Source organism: Saimiri boliviensis, chromosome X, assembly GCF_048565385.1.
Source record: "Saimiri boliviensis isolate mSaiBol1 chromosome X, mSaiBol1.pri, whole genome shotgun sequence".
NCBI classification, from domain to species: Eukaryota; Metazoa; Chordata; class Mammalia; order Primates; family Cebidae; genus Saimiri; species Saimiri boliviensis.
Genome location: NC_133470.1, coordinates 54,846,986 through 54,870,492, shown reverse-complemented (window position 1 = coordinate 54,870,492; position 23,507 = coordinate 54,846,986). Strand labels below are relative to the sequence as shown.

Genomic DNA, 23,507 nt, shown 5'->3' with positions numbered 1-23,507 from the left:
GCGAAGTTACTAGTCAGAACAAGAAGTAGAAGGAAGGCAAAGTCTGGGGGCACCAGTGCAGGGTACAGGATAGGTAATTAGAACATGGTGATGTGAAGGACTTGGTAATCCATGAGCCCAGAGGAGAGGTGCAGAGGAATATGACCAGACTATTTTCCATCTGAGATTAGGGCAGAAGCACTGGATGTTTGTTGATTCGTCCTTCTTGGAATTCTAGTTGTTCTTACCACTCTCTCCTTACCCTCATGCTGCCACTGCCCTCCAAGGAAGTGTTAATGTCTTAGTTTATTCTCTGAGTGTGTTTCATTCCCCTACTAGAGTGCAAGTTCTCCAAGAGGGATTGTTCCTCTTCTGTCTGCCTAGCTTAGTATAGGCCAGACCCCTATTCAGTCCTCAGTAGCAACCTGATACACGTATGCCCGAGGAATGTGACAGAAAGAGTAAGAGACAGAAGAGGTAAAAGGTGGGGAGAGATGAGCACTCTTAGTCCCATGGAGGATGTTAACAAAAAAAGATTTTCAGATTCACAAATGGTCTCTTCCAAAGGCTTGTAGGCTGGGCTCTGCTGCAGCCATGATGGCCACCTCTACCTTTAGAATGAGACTGGCCTGGAGTGCGGTGGAGGGTGGGTAGGAGGTTCCAGAGAGGGAAGAACCAACTCCACTATAATGAAGGGCTTACCGGCCTGGGAGTCATGAGGTCTGGGCTTCCAGTCCTGCCTTTGCCCTTAATTCTGTTTGGCTTTGGTCAAAACTCTTCAGCAGTCTTGGAGCCTCAGTTCATGCACTATCCCCTGAAGTGGTTGATGCAGCTGAGCACCCTCTGAGTGTGAATTGTAGGATGCTAGGCTCCTTTTGGCTCTGATATTCTGGCTGAGTCAGCAGATGATGTCTCTGTGGCCCTGAGGCTATTCAGGGGAGAAACTATAGGCTGTGCACAAAAATTAAGTCTGGGCCCTGGGCCCCCGACCTGGTTCTGACTGGTGGCCCAGCCCTGCCCTGCAGGGAGCACCAGTTTGATTAGCACTTGGAACCATTAGTCTTCAAAAATTTGAGGACACATGCTTACTGGATTAAAATTCAGATGGACACATTTGGGGAGATCCCTGTCTTTATAGTTTATCTCAAAATATAAGTCACAAGGATATACATTTAATACTTAGGAGCATACTGCTGGAGTATATGTATGTATGTGTGATATGGCTTTTGTTGTTGGTGTTCTTTTTTTTTTTTTTTTTTTTTGGAGACAGTCACTCTCGCCCAGGAAGGAGTGCAGTGTCGCGATCTCAGCTCACTGTAACCTCCAGCTCCCGGGTTCAAGTGATTCTCCTGCCTCAGCCTTCTGAGTAGCTGGGATTATAGGCACGTGCCACCACACCCAGCTAATTTTTTTATTTTTAGTAGACACAGGGTTTTGCCATGTTAGCCAGGCTGGTCTCGAACTCTCGACCTCAGGTGATCCGCCTGCCTTGGCCTCCCAAAGTGTTGAAATTACAGGCATGACCCACCATGCCTGGCCCATTGTTGTTGGTGTTCTTAAAGAAACAGAGCCATGAGTAGTTAGTAGACAAATAGTTTATGCAGTAAATAACTGTGGTTACAGTTCATTATTGTCAGTGATACAGCATTTTCCATCACAATTATAGGTGAAACAAATTAAAACCTCATGAAGTAGTCATAGCACATTCATGCTAGTGAGAGCATATACAAAGCAATGCACGTGCATTATTAGGGGCAGACAAAACTGGGGAAGGGCTGTATTTTCACTCACCTCTTGTTAACTTTTTGTATTTTGTCATTGAGACTTACATTATGTTTGGGTCAAACAAAAAACCCAAAGAGATTTTATAAAAGTTTACAACCATTAAACAGTATTGTTTAATCCCACAAATGGATAAAGCAAACTACTATAGCTCAACAATACACAAACCAGGACTAAAAATAGTCAATCTATGTATATAGCTAGCTACCATACAATAGATATTGAATATACTGAGTCTTTACAAAGGCATTAACTATTTTAGACAAGCAGGTTCCAGAAATACACTTGTTTCCAATGAGAAGTAACTGTAGTGCCATTTCAGTTGAAGACTATGCACTCCTCAGTGTCAGACCTGAGGATAAGCAAACTAGGGAAAGGCAGAGAAGGGTTAGGAGAGAGACCTGAGCGGGCTCTTTGGATAGCTCAGCATTACTTTCTCTGTGCAGATCCAGACCTGGTTCACAAAGTAGAACAAAGTGTATTGAAATTTTTGGCCCTCAAAAGGCATTTGTACAAAGTCCCACACGTACAGCACAGATAGAATGGTAACTGAGCGCCTTTCAAAATGAACTCTTCTATGTTCGAAGAAAACTCAGGGCCAAAGGTTAATGGAAATAAATCAGTGTTTGAATTACTGTATAAAGATAATTTATTCCAAAGTAGAAAAAGTGAATTTTAGAGAAGTGAAGTATTCTGGAATCTAGCAGTGGGTGGACAGAGAGAGAGAGAGAAAGAGAGAGAGAGAGAGAGAGAGAGAGAGAGAGAGAGAGAGAGAAAATCATGCTATGTATTTTATTACTTAGAAGAAGAAAAGTTTTGTAGACCATTTCCATAAGGCATCTGTTATTCTCCCTTCCATACCTGGCACCTTAAGAGACAGTGCAATGGCTCGATATTACCTTTGAAAAGGCTTCTTTTCCTTTGAGTTGTCTTACAGAAAGGGTGCCCTGGATTGACCATGCCACTCCGGGGTCACACTTCTCCTTTAGATCAAAATGAAAACAACAACAAAATCACAAAAAGAAGAAAAAAATTCAGAAAAGCTACAAAGTTGAAGGCCTCAACAGGCACAGACTTGCTATGAGGTCAGAAAATCAGTGAAATAATTAAAATTACAAAGCATCTCTCGCAAAATATACTGCTTCTTGAAAACCACACAAAACGCTTTGTAGTAACCCCTGCTGAGTTCTTAGAGGTAAGTATTCTGAAAGACACATGCTTAGCCCCATGAAGGAAGCTTGATTTTATTATCAAGTCATCCGAGGGGGTCCCAACGCTTCCTTATTATTTGCTGTTTTATAATTACAGACAAAATGGAAAGTCTAGAAGTGTGTAGACCTCAATATAAAGAAAATCTCTCTAATAACTAAGAACCATGCTGTATTTATGTATTCAATTATATAGCTCCATTTATAGTTTCTTGCAGATGATTCACTAACACACTTTTTACATAAAATCCCTTTTGCAAGGACATTAAATTTAATAGGCTAAAGAGAACTTATGCAATATAATGCTTGAAATTGTACACATGATAGCTGTGCACTGGTAATAAAGAGGCCTTGAAAAATTGTCTTTGTCTATAAATTACTACTGCCCTTTAGAAATAAAAGCTCCCTCACAACCCCTGAGCTACTTCCCTGTGACACACAGTGCCACAAACATCGTGGTGAAAATTCAGTGCCAAACCTAGCTTAAGGTGAGTTTTGTACATTTGTTGCTATACAATCAGGAAAAAAAGAGATACAATTTGTATCAACAAAAGGTCATTTCTGGTTATTTGAGGCATTGCTCCTAGCCGCTTTTGGTTCATACCAAAAAGAAGAATGAGAGGAGAATGACATCATTTTTAGTAAATCAGAAATACATATGCTGCCTTAAAAAATATTTCCTATATTGGGAGGAGCTTACAAATTTTTTGAGTACTAAATATGAACATGTTCAAGATGATTGCATGTGACAAGATTAATCTTGTGCTTCCCTATAAATTGTACAGCTAGTGGATACTGTGGTGCCATGGATGATTTTGGTAGGAAGATGAACTAACTGGCACATAGGCAGTAGCATCATCTGAGATTGTCAAATACCCTGATTTAGACACGGGGCCGATTTAGGAAGTCCAAGAAGTTGAATGTATGAAATGGTGTCTGTGTGAAATAGCAAGCACTACAGTGTCAACTGTCACTCTGTGGACCTACCCTATAGAAAATGCTTGTACATTTTTTTCAATATGCTGGGGTATATGAAGATCAGAGGATAGGAGATAGAATGTAAATCTGTGGTTAACTGAAGTGAAACATTGGTTAAGATGCAGTATTGATCAACTTGGACAGAGACAGAAAGCCAGAAAGCAGCATGCAAGCCATTATCAAACCACCAGAAACAACCCTGACTACAGCCTCACATTCAGAGTGTTTCACAGTAAGAAACATTTATAGGCAGTGTCATACCTTCTCATGAAGAAACAAAAGGCCAAGGCCCGGCCTTCTCAACTTTCATGAAAAAACGATCATAGAAGTTAGCAAGTTCCAGCTCAGGAAATAGTGAGCTGGTCATGGTTCGAAATATTGAAATATACAATGGATTCAAAAAGGGAATTCCTTTAGTGCAGCTTAAGAAAAAAAAACAATAAACACCTCTTCTAGAGGCATTTAGCTACAAAGTTTTCCACCCTGAGCAAGGTACAAGTTGCGCAAATGGTGTTGCCTAAACCAAAAGTCCTGCCTTCTAATCTCTAACAATTATTTAACAGCAAATGCACTCTCTTTGCATGGATTTAAAGTGCATAACTGAGCCAGCTACTAGCAAAGATGCAGTATCCCCTTTTGGAAACTGCCTTTTTCCACCTAGCAAATTCCCTGGGTTTGTTTCCTAAAGAAATTCTGTTCCACCAATGATTGACCTTATTACCCAAAAGGTGGACAGCAAGGGAAAGTGGATTACATAGCTATGCACTGTCCTCCATTACATCTCATCTTGGGATGTTGAATACTGCATAGGTCGGAAGTCCAAAGAGCATCCAATAGTTCCTCCTTGAGTAAAGCTTTTTTATTCACCGCTTAATGCCACATGGGTTTGGCCATCTCTCCTGGGATAAGGGAAGTGGACTGTGGTGGTAAGTCCCCTGGTCCCTGTCAAACTCTTCTGAGCTTGTGTAGCACACACATACTATGCTTGGAACGTGAGCTTAACCATCAGTTCCTCTGCAGAAGAGTGCAACCTGATCCCTAATTTGCTAAGGTGAAGAGACTTGGAAGCTAAGAACTGTTAATAAATGTTGGCAAGTAAAATGTGCAAAGGAAATAGAGTTGCTTTGCTCTGGTGCCTAAGAAAGCAATGTTCAAATATTGCCATATAATTTCACTCTCAAAACTAGTTGAAACTATGAAATGTGACTTAAAATCATCAAGTCAGATTAGTGACCTATACAGCTATAGACTAAGGACTGCGTAGAGCCTACCCTCTCATTATCACTATATGAAAGGTTATACAGAGATAGGTACACATCTCAAACCAAATATATACATTCATACATGCAATATAATTGCTAATAATAGGTTTAAAATATAGTTCTAGAAGCTTCAATATGACCCTATAGCTTGGTTAATAAAGACTGAATGATCAGATATCCATGCAATAAAGTATGCATTTACTTTTAAATAGCTTTAAATATTTCTATTAGAAAAAACCTAAAAGGTTAATTCAACATGTGATCTGATCCTAATACTTTTGCTCTCTAAATTGGATATATCATCCATACTTTGTAATATAGAATATGTGACTGAAAACTCTGGTAGGCTGGGTGTGGTGGCTCACACCTATAATCCCAGCACTTTAGGTGGCTGAGGCGGCAGATCACTTGAGGCCAGGAGTTTGAGACCAACCTGGCCAACGTGGTGAAACTCCGTCTCTACTAAAAATACAAAAATTAGCCGGGCATGGTGGTGCACGCCTGTAATCCCAGCTACCTGGGAGGCTGAGGCCCTAGAATCGTTTGAACCCTGGAGGCGGAGGTTGTAGTGAGCAGAGATCACGCCACTGCACTCCAGCCTATGTAACAGAGTGAGACTCTGTCTCAAAAAAAAAAAAAAAGAAAGAAAAGAAAGAATCCGCTGGGGTTTCTTGCATCTAGACCTCTCCCCCTGGGTTTTGTCCTCCCTTACCTGCATGGTGCAGTGCAACAGGGCATGGGACTTGGAATTAGAGGACTTGGGTGTGTGTCTTGACTTGGTCATTTGCAAGCAGTGTGACCCTGGCTAGCCACTTAATTTCACTGAGCTTCAGCTTCCTTCTCTATAAAAGAGGATGTTATTAAGAACTACCTCACAGGGTTGTTATGCGCTTAAATGATGTAAACACTCTAACTTGTAAAGCGCAACACAAATTATTAGTTACTATAATTGTATTTGTGTATTAGTATTAATATCCATATTCGTATAAAGAAATAAGTACTATGTCATATCAACGTGCAGCCCTAAGCTTAGCAACAATCAAGGCTGCCAGTTGTTGGGCATCTGCTGTGTGGGGATTCTTCTCCATCACTGCAAGGACGATGTTAGAAGGGAAAATATTGCAGAGGTTCTTGTAGGTCTGATACTGGTGCTCTGGGATCATATGCTCCCTGGAATCATTGCACATTCCAACCCAAGGATTCCTCCAAAGCTGCTCCATCTTTTCAGGTACGCTCCGTACCATGACTGGCTCATAACATGGTTGCATGAGGTTGTTACTCAAGGGATAGGAGTGGTAGCCATAGGAGTCAGTTGCACAGGGCAGCGGGTCCCAGCTGGCATGCTGTTCCCGGCACAGGGGAGGTCGTCTTTGCCTCACAGGGTTGCTCTCATAGAGGCGGGAGTCTGAAATGCTATCCATCCGAGTCATCACCAGGGCACGGCCTGGCTGGGGGGCTGCCCCAGGATGGATATTGGGAGGCATGGGGTAGTCTGCAGGACAGCTGGAACGTGCTCCAGTTGCTGGGTGCTGGGCATGCAGAGCTAAGTGGGGGACTGACTGTTTGTGAGGGCCTTGCTTAGAATCCTCTGGGCCATAGCTCTGCACTCGTGTTAAGGCTTCATGGTAACCATGAGGAAAAGGCTGAAGTCGGTTCTGGGATGCTGAGCGGTGCAGCTTCAAATTGCCTTCAGGATGGGTATCAGCTACAGCCAAATACACGTTGTTGTAAGAGGAATAGTTGTCATTCCTGGTATGGCTCACACGGCTGTCAGGACAGAGGTTAGGATTCCGGGCATACACCCCCCGGTCTGCTTCAGCCATGTAATACTCTCGATTATGCATGCTGTTGATGTTCAGTTTGGAGAAGTCGCCTAACATTGAATAGTAGCCATGGTCCCCCATGGATTCAAATTTCGGATATTGCTCAGCATAGCTAATAGGGGTCCCATGGCTGTTGGTAACCAGGATGGGAGGATACTGCATGCTGGCCATATGCTCCAAAGAGGCCTTCTGGTGGGGGAAATGGGAAGATCCTGGCACTGGGCTGCTGGCCGAACGGGTGTTGAGTGCACCCACTGCATGGCTTTTAGGGGGTGGGATTGTGGGGACACTTAGGGCAGTCACAAGAGAGGGGACAGAACTAGCCTCAGGCTTACGGGCAATAGACAGCCATTCCTCAGGCTCCACAGCCACAGACCGGATGCTGGGATCTGATTGGCGCTTGGGGGCCACACGTTTGACCTCTGAGGTTATCTCACCTTTGGCACTAGACATCCCTGTGCCACACTTGGCCAGGGTACCTTCACTCATAGTTTTCACTGTGGACAGTTTGGCACTGATGCGGAGCTCATCAGCCACCGAACGCTGGGGTTGGTTGGCCCGCTCCGGATGGTAGTATTTGCACTTGTGGCCGTAGGTGCATTTTTTGCCTGAAAAATAATGCCTTGGGGTAAGACTCTCTCTCAGTGATGTAACCCTCCGTGCCAGAAACTGTTGTAACAATCTGGTCACTCAGGTTAGGGTTTTACTATTTGGGGTAAAGGCAGAAAATTAACTGTCCACAAAGATGAGAGACAGACAACACCAAGGAGGCATCACACACTGTGAGGGGAGAGAGAAAGTGGAAAGCTATGGAGAAAATTGCAGCATAAAAGCTAAGAGCTGGCTGGATCTGGTGGCTCATGTATGTAGTCCTAGCAATTTGGAGGCTGAGGTGGGTGGATCACTTCAGCCCAGGAGTTCGAGACCAGCTTGGGCAACATGGTGAAACCCCATCTGTAAAGAAAAATGCAAACAAAATTAGCTGGGCGCGGTGGTGCACATCTGTAGTCCCAGCTACTCAGGAGGCTGAGGTGGGAGAATCGCTTGAGCCTGGAAGGTCAAGGCTGCAGTGAGCCATGATCATGCCACTGCCCTCCAGCACAGGTGATAGAGCAAGACCCTGTCAAAGAAAACCCAAAAAACAAAAAAACAAAAACAAAAACAAAAAAGCTAAAGCTGAGCAGTTGAGAAGCTTTAATTTTTCGATAACGCACAACTTTGCCTAGGCATAATCTGCATGCTGAAGCAGCACAGAGTAACCGAAAGCAGCATAATGCAGTGCAAAGAGCACAGGTTTGGAGTCCAGTCAGATCTGAATTTCAATTCTAACTATGTCCCTTACTAGCTGTGTGATCTTGGTAAGTGACTATATTTTGTGAGCCTCATTTTCCTCTTCTGTAAACAAGGTTGATCATCATGCCTATATTATAGGGTTATTGTATAGATTAAATGAGATAATGGACATGAAAGTACTCTGTGACTTAAATGTTGAGGACAAAAACCAAAACACCCCACAAAACAAATGATCATCCAAAAAGGACAGACATCCAGAGTAGCCTCGATCAAGCAGCCCATGTCGCACAAACCTTGTATCAGAGGGACTTGGGTAAGAGCATGAAAACACTAGAAAACTGTATTTATTAAAAACAAAAACAAAAACCAAAACAAAAAATCTTGGGCCGGGCACGGTGGCTCATGCCTGTAATCTCAGCATTTTTGGAGGCCGAGGCAGGTGGATCACTTGAGGTCAGGAGTTTGAGAACAGCTTGGCCAACATGGTAAAATGCTGTCTCTACTAAAAATACAAAAATTAGCTAGGCGTGGCATCACGCACCTGTAGTCCCAGCTACTGGAGAAGCTGAGGCAGGAGAATCGCTTGAACCCAGGAGGCAGAGGTTGCAGTGAGCCAAGACTGTGCCACTGCACTGCAGCCTAGGTGACAGAGCGAGACTTTGTTTAAAACAACCAAACAACAAACAAACACTGGAAAAGACAGATCTAAAGGAAAGATCAGTATAAGGTTAACAGAGGGTCCAGTCACCTGCCTGAGACACATGTTCATCTTGGGGCCAAAATCAGTTTGGTATTGCCCTTTCTGCTTCCACAGGCCATATAGGTTTCTTTATTTCCCTGCTCACAGCAACATAGTTCAGGACGTAGGCAGCTAGAGCACATGTTCTATTGTTACAAGTGACAACTAATCTTCAATTCTAGCTACCTTTTCCTTGTTCAGTTTCTAAGATTTTTTCTTTAATCACCTAACAGTGTACATGAAGACACAAACTTTAACTCACAGACAGTGGACAAACCAGGATTTCCCATTTGAAAGGGAAATCTGGAAGAGAAAAGTGTTCACAGAATCCTTATGTTTTCTGTGGTACAGAACTTAATTTTGTGCATAGGTACTCACCATAAGGACATGGTTGCTTCTTATGTTCAGGAACAATGGGTCTCTTTCTTAAGAAATTTTCAAGGCTTGGGCCATGGCGTCCTAAAGGATCATCTGGAGGCATAAATCTGAAAGGAAGTAAGCAAGAGGTGACTGTCTTCCTTTCTGTCCCCTACTTCTTACTAGACGTTCAGACTTTCGTGCCTGTACTGCTGTCACAGCCTTCTAATTGCCCTTCCTCTGCTAATATAGCAGTTCTTCCCTTTGTTGCCACTTTATCATATAGAAAGGATGATTTTCCCTGTTCATCATTCTTCCATGAACTATATGTTTGAGCCATGCTGGCATGTCTGCTGGTTCCCCCAATATGCTACCCACTTTCATGTCTTCATAACTTTATTCATGATATTCCCCTCACCTGTCATGCCTAGCAGCCCCCTTTCTTCCACCTGTAAACTTGATCTGAAATGTCTCCTCTCGGATGCCTTTTTCTATTACTTCATCTAGACAAAGCAATTTTAAGAAACAACTTTTAACTATAGCTCTTACAGCAATACATTGTGGTTGTCTCTTTCGCTCCTCTACTACACTTTGAGCCCCTTAAGGGTGAGTCCTTTTCCTTATTCATCCTTTTATCTCTATGGCAACCAGCAAAATGTATGATACACAGTAAGTGTTCGGTAAATGTTTATTAAAATGAAAGGAAGTCTATTCCTACTGAAAACTTGGATATAGGCCTAGTGGAAAGAAACGCACTTGTCATTCACAAAAGAATACATCAGCAACCGCTCCTCTATAAACTTCTTCCATTCTGGCTTTTCAACTTGAAGGTCTCGGTAGTTATCATTGGACACAATGATGCCATCAGAGTCAAAAGCCAGTTTGACTATGAACCGGTCATCATAGCAGACAACCCTCCTGCCTTGGACTCTTCGGGATGGTGTGAAGACGAGAATCTTTTCTTTCTCCAGTTTTCTTAGAATATCTTGATCTGTCAAAATATGATTATATGCCACAGAGCAGAAATCATCTTTGGAAATTAACAGTATTACCTCAATATTAAAAATGCAAAAGTTGGTACTGTATGACGATGTTATGTGCCCTTAGAGGGAAAGCAGGCCCTGTTCCTGGCTTATGATATCAATTTGGAGTATGACGTTAGGCAAGTCATCTTCCCCTTTGGACTTCAGTCTTCTTTTTGATAAAATGAAGGAACTGGATTCAATGACATCTGAGTTTTAAAAACTACCAACAAGAGTGAGAGGGACATTGATATCTTAGCATTCTTGATGCTTGTTTTGTCCTTTGGCCAAAGCACCAGGTTTTGGGTTGTTGATTTCTAACAAGGAAGTACTGAGGATGTGTCTGTCAGGAGGAAACTAAAGCATCTCTCCTAGGGACTTAACAGTTTTGGCTTTTGCCTGAGGGAAGGCCAAAACTAGGGTGAAACATCAAGCTATAGCATCTGAGTGCTGACCCCCTTTCCTTTTGGTCTCCTAATTGCTGAGGCAAAAACGTTTGCTGACTGGGCTTGAGCAGGGCTAGGACCTATTCTCAGACTGAGGCTCAAGAGACTGTTAAGCAGATGGCAAATAGCTTCACACACAGCTCAGACAGCCATTCACTGGACTTTCTCATTAGGCATACCCGGCAATAGCTGATGCTCAGAAGATAGTTGTAAATGAATGTAGAGACCCTTCTGCCGTTAGGACTGCATCATGACTTTTGAGCACCTTAGGCATTTTTGCCTTCCTGGGCCCCTTCCTCTGTAAGAAATGTTAAATATTGGCTGGGCATGGTGGCTCATACCTTTAATCCTAGCACTTTGGGAGGCTGAGGCAGGCAGATAGCTTGAGCCCAGGAGTTCAAGACCAGCTTGGGCAACACTGCAAATTCCGTCTCTGCTAAAAATACAAAAATTAGCCAGGCTTGGTGGGACACACTTGTAGTCCCAGCCAGTCAGGAGGCAGAGGTGGTAGAATCACCTGAGCCCAGGGAGGTAGAGACTGCAATGAGCCATGATCACACCATGGCATTCCAGCCTAAGTGACAGAGTGACACCCTGTCTCACAAAAAAGAGAAATATTAAATAGTAAAAGTTTCATTTTCAATTGCTTTGGTATAAAGCCAAGGATAACCCAGCTAGATACATCATTATACATGCATTGCTATTATATTCAATTTTTTCTTCTGGTGTGAGAAGAAAATAAAATTAAGACATTTCCATGGCCCTTAGCAATATCATTGGCCCTAGGTACCAGACTTTTGTGTTTTATATTTTGCTGAATTGAAGTTTTCTTTATTTAACTGTCAGATGCCACAAAGTAATGATGGCTTCATTTGGAAATCTTTTCAAATATACACTTAATAAAAATACTTCAAATATACTTAACAACTTTGAAAAATAAATATCTACATTGGAACCATAAATCTCTCCCCAGACTGTCCTTCCAGATCTGTCTCTAGATGAGAAGATATGTCTTATTTGACACAGTACCAGAAATTGGTGCATCAGGGCGGGATTGCTCCTTTCTCCATGCAGGCACAAATACAGTAATATCTTTATGGCCTTTATCTAGAAACCAATCCACAGCAAGTTGTATTCCTCTACAGGAGAATTCTTCTTTATTCCCATGGCTTTAGGAAGATAGAAAATAAGAGGAGACAAGATTGATAATATGTAGCAAAGAAATACCTGAAGCAGGCTTTTTCTTAGTTCCAAGGTATTAATAATAGACTTTTCTTTTTTTATTTCTTTCTTTTCTTTTCTCTTTCCTTCCTTCCTTCCTTTCTTCCTTCCTTCCTTCCCTCCCTCCCTCCTTCCTTCCTTCCCTCCTTCCTTCCTTCTTTCCTTCTTTCCTTTCTTTCTCTCTTTTTCTTTCTTTCTTTTCTTTCCTTTTTTTTTTTTTTTTTTTTTTGATGTAGTCTCACTTTGTCCCCCAGGCTGGAGTGCAGTGGTATGATCTCGGCTCACTGGAACCTCTGCCTCCTGGGTTCAAATGATTCTCCTGCTTCGACCTCCTGAGTAGCTGGGACTACAGGCGTGTACCACCATGCCTGGCTAATTTTTGTATTTTCAGTAGAGACCGAGTTTTGCCATGTTGGCCAGGCTGGTCTCAAACTCCTGACCTCAGGTGATCCGCCTGCCTCAGCCTCCCAAAATGCTAGAATTGCAAGCGTTGAGACACTGCAGTCAGCCATGGCATTTACATTCTTGATAATGCCAAGTAATATGCTTTTAAAGAGCAAATCAAGTTCTTTTTAATTGTTACAAATTTGCCATTATTATTACAAACTTCATTCAGGGCCGTAGATGATTAGTAGTAACTCTCAATTTATTGTAGTCCTGATAGCTATCCCCTATCACTAGTTCCATTTTCTCTCTTCTCTTTCTGTTTCTGCTACCACTTTCTTTTCAAGGATTGAGATATTCACAAAAGATAAAAAACATAAAGGTATTACCAGAGCTTTAAAGTTTATATAGAGTATTAATTGGAGATATGTCTTTTACTTTTTAAATTTTTTTTCAGAGATGGGGTTTCACTGTATTGGCCAGGCTGGTCTTGAACTCCTGACATCATGATCCATCTGCCACAGCCTCCCAAGATGCTGGGATTATAAGTGTGAGCCACTGCGCCCAGCCAGGAGATAAGTCTTAAGCACATATATATTAAGCTTCAAAAATAACATCAATAGCAAAAAAGATATGCACATCAATGCTCACTGAAAATGCTTATTACATATATCCATTTAATTAAATATAATGCACCAACAAAAATCATATTCATGAATTTTTTTTTTTTTTTTTTTTTGAGACGGAGTTTTGCTCTTGTTACCCAGGCTGGAGTGCAATGGCGCGATCTCGGCTCACCGCAACCTCCGCCTCCTGGGTTCAGGCAATTCTCCTGCCTCAGCCTCCTGAGTAGCTGGGATTACAGGCATGCGCCACCATGCCCAGCTAATGTTTTGTATTTTTAGTAGAGATGGGGTTTCACCATGTTGACGGGGATGTTCTCGATCTTTTGACCTCGTGATCCACCCGCCTCGGCCTCCCAAAGTGCTGAGATTACAGGCTTGAGCTACCGCGCCCGGCTGAAAATTTTAACATGTAGGAAATGTTCGTAATTCTAAAAGAGACAAGAAAAACTACAGACTATATATAATGCAATCTCAATTTTGTAGAAGAAAATCTATGTATAAGCTTAGAAAAAACACGAGAAATACATACATGAAAGTATTTATAATTATTGTTGTTCTACATGATCTATTTTCTTTCTCTAATTCCAAAATATCCTCAAAAAATCAAATATTTCTGGCCAGGCATGATGCCTCAGGCCTGTAATCCCAGCATGTTGGGAGTCCGAGGTGGGACAATCATCTGATCCCAGGAATTTGCGACCAGCCTTGGCAACATAGCGAGAACCTATCCTTATTTAAAAAAAAAAAAAAAAAAAAGAAATTCAAGTATTCTTTTTATAACCAGAACATGATATAAAAGAAAAAAAAATTCTATCAGAATTACTTGTAGGATTAAACATTGTGAAAACTTAAAAAGCCAAACAGAAATCATTTAAATAGAAATTGGATGAGAGAAAATTTGCAGATAAATTGGGAAAAGATGCACTAGATTTGGACCTAGTGTGGCTGTGAAAATTATACAAAAATTAAACAAAACCAGATGATCTCTTAGCATGGTATCTAGTGCTCTGACGTATACATAAATCACACTAAATTATAGTTAATTAAACAGCTTGGATGGTAACAAATGGGTGTACATGTACCAATTCTACTACAATCAAGTGGCTATTGTCTTTTAAGACTGATGAGAAGAGAAGAATTGCTTTGTGAGAAGGCTAATTAAGACAACTTGACGGGGCTTCTCGCATTGGATTCCTCACCTTTTCACCGGTACTAGCTCACTTAACTACTACAGAAATTAACTCCAATATACTGTTCCTTTTGGATGAATTCATACATAATATCAGGGGCCTCACCAATTCTGGTACTGGAAAACTTCTCACTGCCTTATCAATCTTTTTTTTTTTATTTTTTGAGATGGAGTTTAGCTCTTGTTACCCAGGGTGGAGTGCAATGGCGCGATCTCGGCTCACCGCAACCTCCGCCTCCTGGGTTCAAGCAATTCTCCTGCCTCAGCCTCCTGAGTAGCTGGGATTACAGGCATGCACCACCATGCCCAGCTAATTTTTTGTATTTTTAGTAGAGACGGAGTTTCACCATGTTGACCAGGATGGTCTCGATCTCTCGACCTCGTGATCCACCCGCCTCGGCCTCCCAAAGTGCTGGGATTACAGGCTTGAGCCACCGTGCCAGGCCTGCCTTATCACTCTTGAGGCAAATTGCAAAAATTCATTAAATGCTTTTATTAACATTTCCAAGCATATGCTAATCATGTTTAAAAGTCCCTAATGAGTACCATAAAGCAATTATACTACTCAACTGAAAGTTGAAAGCACTTAAGAAACAAAAGGAAAATATATTTAGCTGTCAATATACTCCAAGGCTTATAGATAACTACCACTGACTCCTAAAAAATTGAACAATGGGGAAATCATGCAAGGCCACAGTGCTTAAAGGGTTAATATTGAATGAACTCAGCATGAAACAGTCAGGAAGAGAAGATGTCCAGTTGTGAATTTTCCCACTGCTACAGTACTGGTAAGTATAAAGAAAAACAGAACTTGGGAAAATTATCAGAATTGCCATTAGAGGGGGGATTTGAGGGAAGGAGATGGAATTTCATTTGGCTCTACAATGCTATGATCTTCTCCCAAACAGTCTAAGTCAGACATAAATATAAGAGTACCATTTGCTATTAGATACTGCAACTTCATATTTTATACTGCCAAAATGTTTGTTTTAAAAAATACATATTTTCAGCCTGGGCAGCAGAGTGAGACCCTGTCTCTACAAAAAAATTAGCTAAGTATAGTGATGCACACCTGTAGTCCTAGCTACTCAGGAGGCTGAGTCAGGAAGATCACTTGAGCCCAGGAGTTTGAGGTTACAGTGAGCTAAGATCATGCCACTGCACTCTAGCCTGGGTGACAGAGTAAGACCCTGTCATGAAATATATACATATATATGTGTATATATATATATGTGTATATTTCATTATTGAAAAGGTAATACATAGTTATCATATAAAATGTGGAAAATACATAAAGAATAAAGAAAAAAACTTCAAAATCCAACTGTTTTACTACCATTCAGAGACAAACACTGTTAATATTTTGATATATTTGTATTCTGAGATTTCCTGACATACTGAGAATTATGTTAATAAAAAATGTAAGATACCTATAGCATCCTATTAAAATATAATAAAAGTATGCCATTGAAGCATTTCATGAGGCACACCAAATGTCCGATAAGAATCAAAAGGTACTGGCCGGGCGCGGTGGCTCAAGCCTGTAATCCCAGCACTTTGGGAGGCCGAGGCGGATGGATCACGAGGTCAAGAGATCGAGACCATCCTGGTCAACATGGTGAAACCCCGTCTCTACTAAAAATACAAAAAATTAGCTGGGCATGGTGGTGCATGCCTGTAATCCCAGCTACTCAGGAGGCTGAGGCAGGAGAATTGCCTGAACCCAGGAGGCGGAGGTTGCGGCGAGCCGAGATCGCGCCATTGCACTCCAGCCTGGGTAACAAGAGCGAAACTCCGTCTCAAAAAAAAAAAAAAAAAAAAAAAAAAAAAAAAAAAAAAAAAAAAAAAAAAAAATCAGAAGGTACTTTCAACATTTATCAAGGTGGCAATGAAGACCTACACAACAGCCAAGTATGCAAAGTTTATTGCCCCCAAAACATTTAAAGAATGAATAATTTTTTTTTTAAAGTGGAAAATAAAGTAATGCTTGCAAGTGGCTTGTTTTTGCTTAAACCCATACAATGTCCTTTTCCAATCTAAAAAATCTAAAAACCTAGGACCTGCAAGTCACAGAGTATCTTGGTGACACTACAGCTCACTTTGTCTTGTAAACTGGCTTAGTAACCCATCATGATCCAGGTTCCCAAGCCAAATTCAGCTTAGCAGAGAGGTCATTGGCCCCTTCCTGTGTGCACTTGCTTTCTCTAGGGTTCAAATGTTTGGGCTTCTCCTAGACTTAACAAGAATATGGTTACATTTACATTTCAAAGCCTTAATTCCTTTGAAATGGATTTCTCCTCCCAAAGGAGACAACTCTCAGAATGAATGTACCCTTTAGTATGTGGACGACAGGTACCTACTACTGCAAATGTTAACCAAATGCTGCTAATGGCAAACAAAGCATCTTATTTTTAGTAGAGATGGGGTTTTGCCTTGTTGGCCAGGCTAGTCTTGAACTCCTGACCTCAAATGATCTCAAAGTGCTGGGATTACAGAGGTGAGGCACCAGATCTGGCCCATAATTTTATTTTATTTTTGGAGACAGGGTCTCTCTCTGTCACCCAGGTTGGGTGCAATGGCATGATCCTGGTTCACTACAGCCTCAATCTCCCAGGGCTCAAGCGATTCTCCTCCCTCAGCTTTCCAAGTAGCTGGGACTATAGGCGCACACCACCACACCGGGTACTTTTAGTAGAGATGGGTTTTCATCATGTTGCCCAGGATGGTCTTGAACTCCTGGGCTCAAGCAGTCTGCCTGTCTTGCCCTCCCAAAGTGCTAGGATTACTGGTGTGAGCCACTGTGCCTGGTCAGCGTCATAATTTTAATGCAGGCTCATCCAACAGGCTGAGAAACAACCGAAATTAACATGTAGTTCGTCTAAGAAAAATACCAATCTCACCATAAACTTACAGCTAACTAATGAGGAAAACAAACCAAATTTAGATTAACAGGAATAATAAATTCATAAGTAGAGTATAGTGCTGAACTTTGAGCATGTGAAATGTGATTGCAGAATAAATGGGACTCATCAGTAATTTACTACTCAGACAATAAAAAAGATGCTAACAAGGACTCAATTGGTAATTTCAAAAAAATCACGTGGTCTACTCTGCACTATTTTAACATGCTCTTAATAATAAGGTTGCATGCTATTGTTTTTTGCTTTATTTAAATCATGCAAGATGCCATTAATTTAGCGAAGTAACTTGTACAGGAGATAAAAGTTCATTTTCCTGTCAGTATAATAGTTTGTTACTGACATAGACCAGATATGTTGAAACCAATTATCCAAGTATTTAATCTCTGCATTATTCCTTAAAAAGCAAACGAGCGTCCTTCATGATCAGCAATCCTTGAATAGAAGTCCAGAGAGAAGGAAGTTATACATTACCATGAAGCCAAAGTCCCCAAGAATGCCTTAGGCTCTTCTCATCCTCAACTCCGAAACACAAAACCAGACCGAACCGAGAAAAAAAAGGGTAGGCCTTGGGAAACATGTCCAATCTAGGGTATTTCGGGTGGTCTGGTTTGGTGACAAATTGAGTTGGGCACATCTCAAATTCCTTCCACTCAAGAATCACTCTTTCGTATGCCTGTTAGGAGGGCAGCAGAGATACCTTTGGGCTTTGGAACACAGGCGTCATCCTTTGCTTTTCACTGGCCCACTGCATCATTCTGATTGCTGTAGTATTGTGTGCAGGCCATCTAACTTTCTTGTTACTGTGCTTTTGGTTTCCCTTCATTAAAACAAAGGAGTTGTCTAGCCTGGTTTATTCACCTTATAATGATGTCATGGTTTAAAAACTTTGAAAAAGGAAATCTGTAAATGTATTCTCTGCTACTAGCAAATACACCAAATATTCTTTTTTTCTTTTCTTTTTTTTTTTTTTATATAGGGTCTCACTCTGTCACTCAGGCTGGAGTGCATTGGTGAGATCACTGCTCACTGTAGCCTTGACCTCCCGGGCTCAAGAGAACTTCCCACCTCAGCCTCCTGAGTAGCTGGAACTTCAGGCATGTGCCACTATGCCCAGCTAGTTTTTGTATTTTTCATAGAGACAGGGTTTCACCATGTTGCCCAAGCTGGTCTTGAACTCCTGGGCTCAAGCGATCCTCCCATCTCGGCCTCCCAATGTGCTGGGTTATAGGTGTGAGCCACTGTGCCTGGCCCAAATATTCTTAATAACACGAATAGCCAGACAATACTGTGTGATATTGTGAAAAGAGAAATTGGAGTCAGGTTAGTGTTTTAATCTAAGTTTTGTAACCTTGGGTAACCTTGGATAGTTACTCAAATTCTCTGAACCTGAATCTCTTCACCTGCAAAAATGAATCAAATTAGTTTATTCTTATAGGGTTTCCAATGGGGATTAATTCACATATGTGAAAGAACTTGCCACAGAATCAGTATTCATAAATGTTAGTTTGTTTCATTTCATTCATTTGAAGTCAGAGGACTTAAGTTTAAGTTGTCACTTTACTACTTACTAGCTATGTAAACTCAGGGAAGTAACTTAACTTTGCTGAGCATTATTTTTTCATCTGCAAGATAAATTTGCTGTGAGGATTAAACAGGATTATATACTAAAATGTACTTCTAGGTAGCCTGCTAAGCATTTCCTGTATACAGCAATGGTATGGTTCATGACTTTCTACCATCCCCACTCTCTCATGTCTCTGTGGGAGCACCCAATCAAGCAATGATGGACTCAGTAGGAAATAGGCTGCTGATTACTGGGTTTTTTTTCAACCAAGGCGGGATGACAATTCATTTGAGAAATAGAGGGAGGGATTCTTATGGCTCTCTGACACAAAATTTAAAAATGATATGAGAGAGTATGGACTAAATTATGAAGGCACTGTAGGTACTATGCTAGTCTCCCACTGCTGCTATAACAAATCACCACACATTTAGTGACTTAAAATAGCACCAATTTATTCTCTTACAAGTTCAAGAGGTCAGAAATCTAAAATCAAGGTGTTAGCAAAGCTGTGTTCTTTCTGCAAGCTTGAGACAATCTGTTTCCTTCCCCTTTTCAGCTTTCTAGAGGCCACCCATCCTCTTTTTTGTTGTTTGTTTCTGAAACAGTCCCATGGGTCAGAAAGGCCACCCACATTCTTTGGTTCATAGTCCCTTTCTTATGTCACTCCAGCTTCTTATTTCTGCCATTGCATCTCCTACCTGTTCTGATCTTGCTGCCTCCCTCCAATAAAGACTCTTGAGATTACATTAGGCCCACCTTGATAATCCAGGGTAATCTCTCCCATCTCAAGAAGCTTAATAACATCTGCAAAGTCCCTTTTACCATATGAGATAATGTGTTCAGGGATTCCAGGGATTAAAATGTGGGCATCTCTAGGGGGCTATCATTCAGCCTACCACAGATATTGTAGGTCAGAGATCATCATTGGAATCAGAAAAATTAAGAGTGTCTTTATGGAGGTGGTACATTTTGAAGGCTATGAAGATAAAAAGGAGGCCTCTTCTAAATTGGGAAATTACATGAACACAGGTAGTGGGAATAGAAATCAGCATAATTTATGTAAAGACCATTAAAGAGACAGATGTAAATGCAGTAAGCATAAGAGATGCAATTAAATGGGAGGAGGGAAAGGCCAGATCACAAAGAGCCTTAAAGCAAGAGAAAAGGATAAAAATTCAGTATAATAACAGTTGAGAGTTACTGAAAGTTCCTAAGTAAACCCCAAAGTGACTTTATAAAAGCAGCATTTTCAGGATGATTAGTCTAGGGGTGGGATAGCAGACCCCAAAAGGAACAAAGCTGAATGGCTACATCTCCTCTGAAGCATCATCACTGTTGTTGAACCTGCCTTCCATCAACACCTGAATGCACATTGGCAGCAAATTCAGTGGAGATAGAAAAGGCAAGGGTAGGATCATTTTAGTTTCTGGTCACCTTCAGAAACACAAGCCACAGTCACTAACCATGTACCTCTTGTAATGATTTGCAAAGGAAGAAAATTTTTATGAGTTCAGGGCAGTTTTTTAAAAAGAGAAAAAACATACCAGGCTTACCTCATTGCCACATTACTTCCATCAATGACAACTGGCCTCAAATTGTCACTGTTGTCTATTTCATCTTCAAGAGACAATTCAGGACTTGCAATCTCTCTAGAGCTGGGCCCACGAGGCACTAACAGACTCAAGTTGATCTGCCCTTCTGAATCACCTTTGTTCCCAAGTCTGACAAGCTCTGCCAATACATCATTAATAAGTGATTCTGGTCCCAGCTTGTTTAGCACTGATTGAATCTGTTCCTCTGCATAGCCTAGCTTTAGAGCAAACTCCATCTTAGCTTGGTATTCCTTCTCCAAGTCAAGTTTACCATCCTGTAAAATGCTGCTCTGGGAGAAGCTTGGACGATCTAGGCAGGGTGATCGACAGAGCTGGCGGTGTGGCTTGGAAGGCATCTCCTTTTTCTTCAACTGACCATCCCTAGGGTGGCAGCTCTTGCTGTTGTCACTACTCTTAAGGCTTATCTGTTCAGGGTCACTCTCAGAGCTCATCCACTCTTCAGAATCAGCATTGCCCTGCTCTGTGCTGTCCTGCTTAGGCTGCTGCTTCTCTTCCTTGGAGGCACTCTTCTCCATTTTTGGTGTCTCTACCTCAGCTGTGGCCGTCATCCCGTTCAGTGGGTCTTCTGAGGTCTAATCAGTTCTTTTTCTTTTTAGCCTGCTTGGAATCCACATGCAGTGGCATGCTTTCGTGGGAAAATGTCGTGGTAGCAATGGTGGAAGAGTTTGCCTGTTTGGTTTGGTATGTTCGGATGTTACCAGTCCCTACAAATAAACACATATACCACATCATGTTTAGTAAACTTTAGGAAAAGAATTTTAGAATACAGAGGTTTCTTCTTAAGAAATTACATGTTTTTGGCATCTGATTTTTCTGTTTACAATGATTGGACTCAACTTACATTAAAAATAAAGAGTCCCTAATTCTATAATAATTCTAGACATAAAAATTTCAGTGGTGGTAATAATGCTGTTATTCACTCCCAATATACACACAAAATAACAGCTAAATTTATCTGCTTATCACAACAATTTTGAGAAAGAGAAACATCACATTTCAACAAGATGCAATTATATGTATATAATATATATGTTTCCTTGGAAATAATCTCTCTCTCTATATATATATATTTATATATTATATATAATATATAAATTTATGTATTATATAATATATATAATTATATATAATATATAAATATATAATATATAATTATATAATATGTAAATATATATTATATATATTATATAATATGTAATATATATAATTATATATATTATTTGGGAATATATATATTATATATTATATATAATTAAATACATAATATATAATATATTATATATTATAAATAAATATATAGTTATATATATTTATTATTTATTATTTATTATATATTTATTATATATAATATATAATATTATATATTATATATAATAAATATATAATTTTTTATATAATATATAATTCATATAATTATATATAATATATATTATATAAAATTTATATAATATATATTATATATAATTATATGTATTATATAATATATATGTATTTTTTTTCTTGAAAAGACTCTCTTTCTTCCTTTCTGCCAGGAAGCGTTTCCAGATCCCATACCATATCCTTCCTGCTAAGGCTAAAATCCACTCCTGAAGATCACATGCTCTCCAGCATTACTCTTTGCAAAATATCAGGAACTCATTTACTAAGGAGACTAGAAAAACATTAAAATTGCTCTGACAACTGAAGCAGGCTGTAAGGGTAACAAACAGAGAGGTATGTTTCAGATAAGAAAGGGTGCACTTTCCCGAATGTTTCTGAAGTCCCTTTTTAAATTGTAATTGATAAACAAAAAGAGAAAAGGAGAAAAAGCAACTCAACTTGCAAGAGAAACTAGAACACAATAAGAAGAAAATCACAAGAGAGAATTAGGGACAATTTTATTTCTAAACTCCTTCTCTAACTTACCTCATCTGTCCCAGCAGGTTTCAGTTCTAACCTGGCCTAAGTGTGTTCTTTTCTTTGAGCCTCAATTTCCTCATATGTAAAATGAGGATATTGATAGTTACCTTACAGGGTAATTGTAAGGATTACATAATATATATTAGGAAAGTGCTTAGAAAAGTGAAGATAACACAGTAGGTTCTCAATATAAATAAAGGGGGTAATGATACCACCACGGATTTGGTTTTCTTTTTAAAAGAAAACTGACAGTGAGCACTGATGAGCTCTTCAGGCAGAAGCTGTGCTGACTCATCTAAAAATAGGCTACTGACTGGGCACCATGGCTCATGCCTGTAAATCCCGGCACTTTGGGAGGCTGAGGCGGGTGGATCACTTGAGGTCAGGAGTTCAAGACCAGCCTGGCCAACAAGGCGAAAACCCGTCTCTACTAAAAATACAAAAATTAGCTGGGCATGGTGGCAGGTGCCTATAATCTCAGCTACTCGGGAGGCTGAGGCAGGAAAATCGCTTGAACCTGGGAGGTGGAGGTTGCAGTGAGGTGAGATCACAGCACTGCACTCCAGCATGGATGACAGAGTGAGGCTCTGTCTCTAAATAAAAATAAATAAATAAATAAATAACAGGCTACTTATGTGACCAGTATGCCAGAGATTTCTAGTTACATCTCAGTTCTCTCTCTGTGTGTGTGTGTGTGTGTGTGTGTGTGACACAGTTTCCCTCTTGTTGCCCAGGCTGGAGTACAGTGGCGTGATCTAGGCTCACCGCAACCTCCACTTCCCGAGTTCAAGCAAATCACCTGCCTCAGCCTCTCAAGTAGCTGGGACTACAGGCATGCACAACCATGCCCGTCTAATTTTGTTTTTGTTTTTGTGTTTTTGAGACGGAGTTTCGCTCTTGTTACCCAGGCTGGAGTGCAATGGCGTGATCTCGGCTCACCGCAACCTCCGCCTCCTGGGTTCAGGCAATTCTCCTGCCTCAGCCTCCTGAGTAGCTGGGATTACAGGCATGTGCCACTATGCCCAGCTGATTTTTTGTATTTTTAGTAGAGACGGGGTTTCACCATGTTGACCAGGATGGTCTCGATCTCCGGACTTCGTGATCCACCCGCCTTGGCCTCCCAAAATGCTGGGATTACAGGCTTGAGCCACCACGCCCGGCATAAGACACCCATTTTCTTATAAGTTCCACATTTACTATT

The 23,507-nt window shown here is 40.8% G+C and overlaps 1 protein-coding gene across 5 annotated transcripts in view; it reads right to left on the bottom strand.

Moving 5' to 3' along the window:
• Nucleotides 1-1,217: 1,217 nt before the first annotated feature.
• ZC3H12B (zinc finger CCCH-type containing 12B) overlaps nucleotides 1,218-23,507 on the bottom strand; it is a 523,339-nt gene continuing 501,049 nt past the window's right edge. For all 5 annotated transcript variants that reach the window (XM_074391748.1, XM_074391747.1, XM_003940948.3 and 2 more), the window contains 5 exons: nucleotides 20,348-21,111; nucleotides 11,919-12,058; nucleotides 10,178-10,412; nucleotides 9,443-9,549; nucleotides 1,218-7,640 (listed from right to left, as the gene is read on the bottom strand). In XM_074391748.1, the coding sequence (XP_074247849.1) occupies nucleotides 6,220-7,640; nucleotides 9,443-9,549; nucleotides 10,178-10,412; nucleotides 11,919-12,058; nucleotides 20,348-20,955 (2,511 nt within the window). In that variant the 5' untranslated portion in view covers nucleotides 20,956-21,111 and the 3' untranslated portion in view covers nucleotides 1,218-6,219. The remainder of the gene's footprint in view (nucleotides 7,641-9,442; nucleotides 9,550-10,177; nucleotides 10,413-11,918; nucleotides 12,059-20,347; nucleotides 21,112-23,507) is intronic.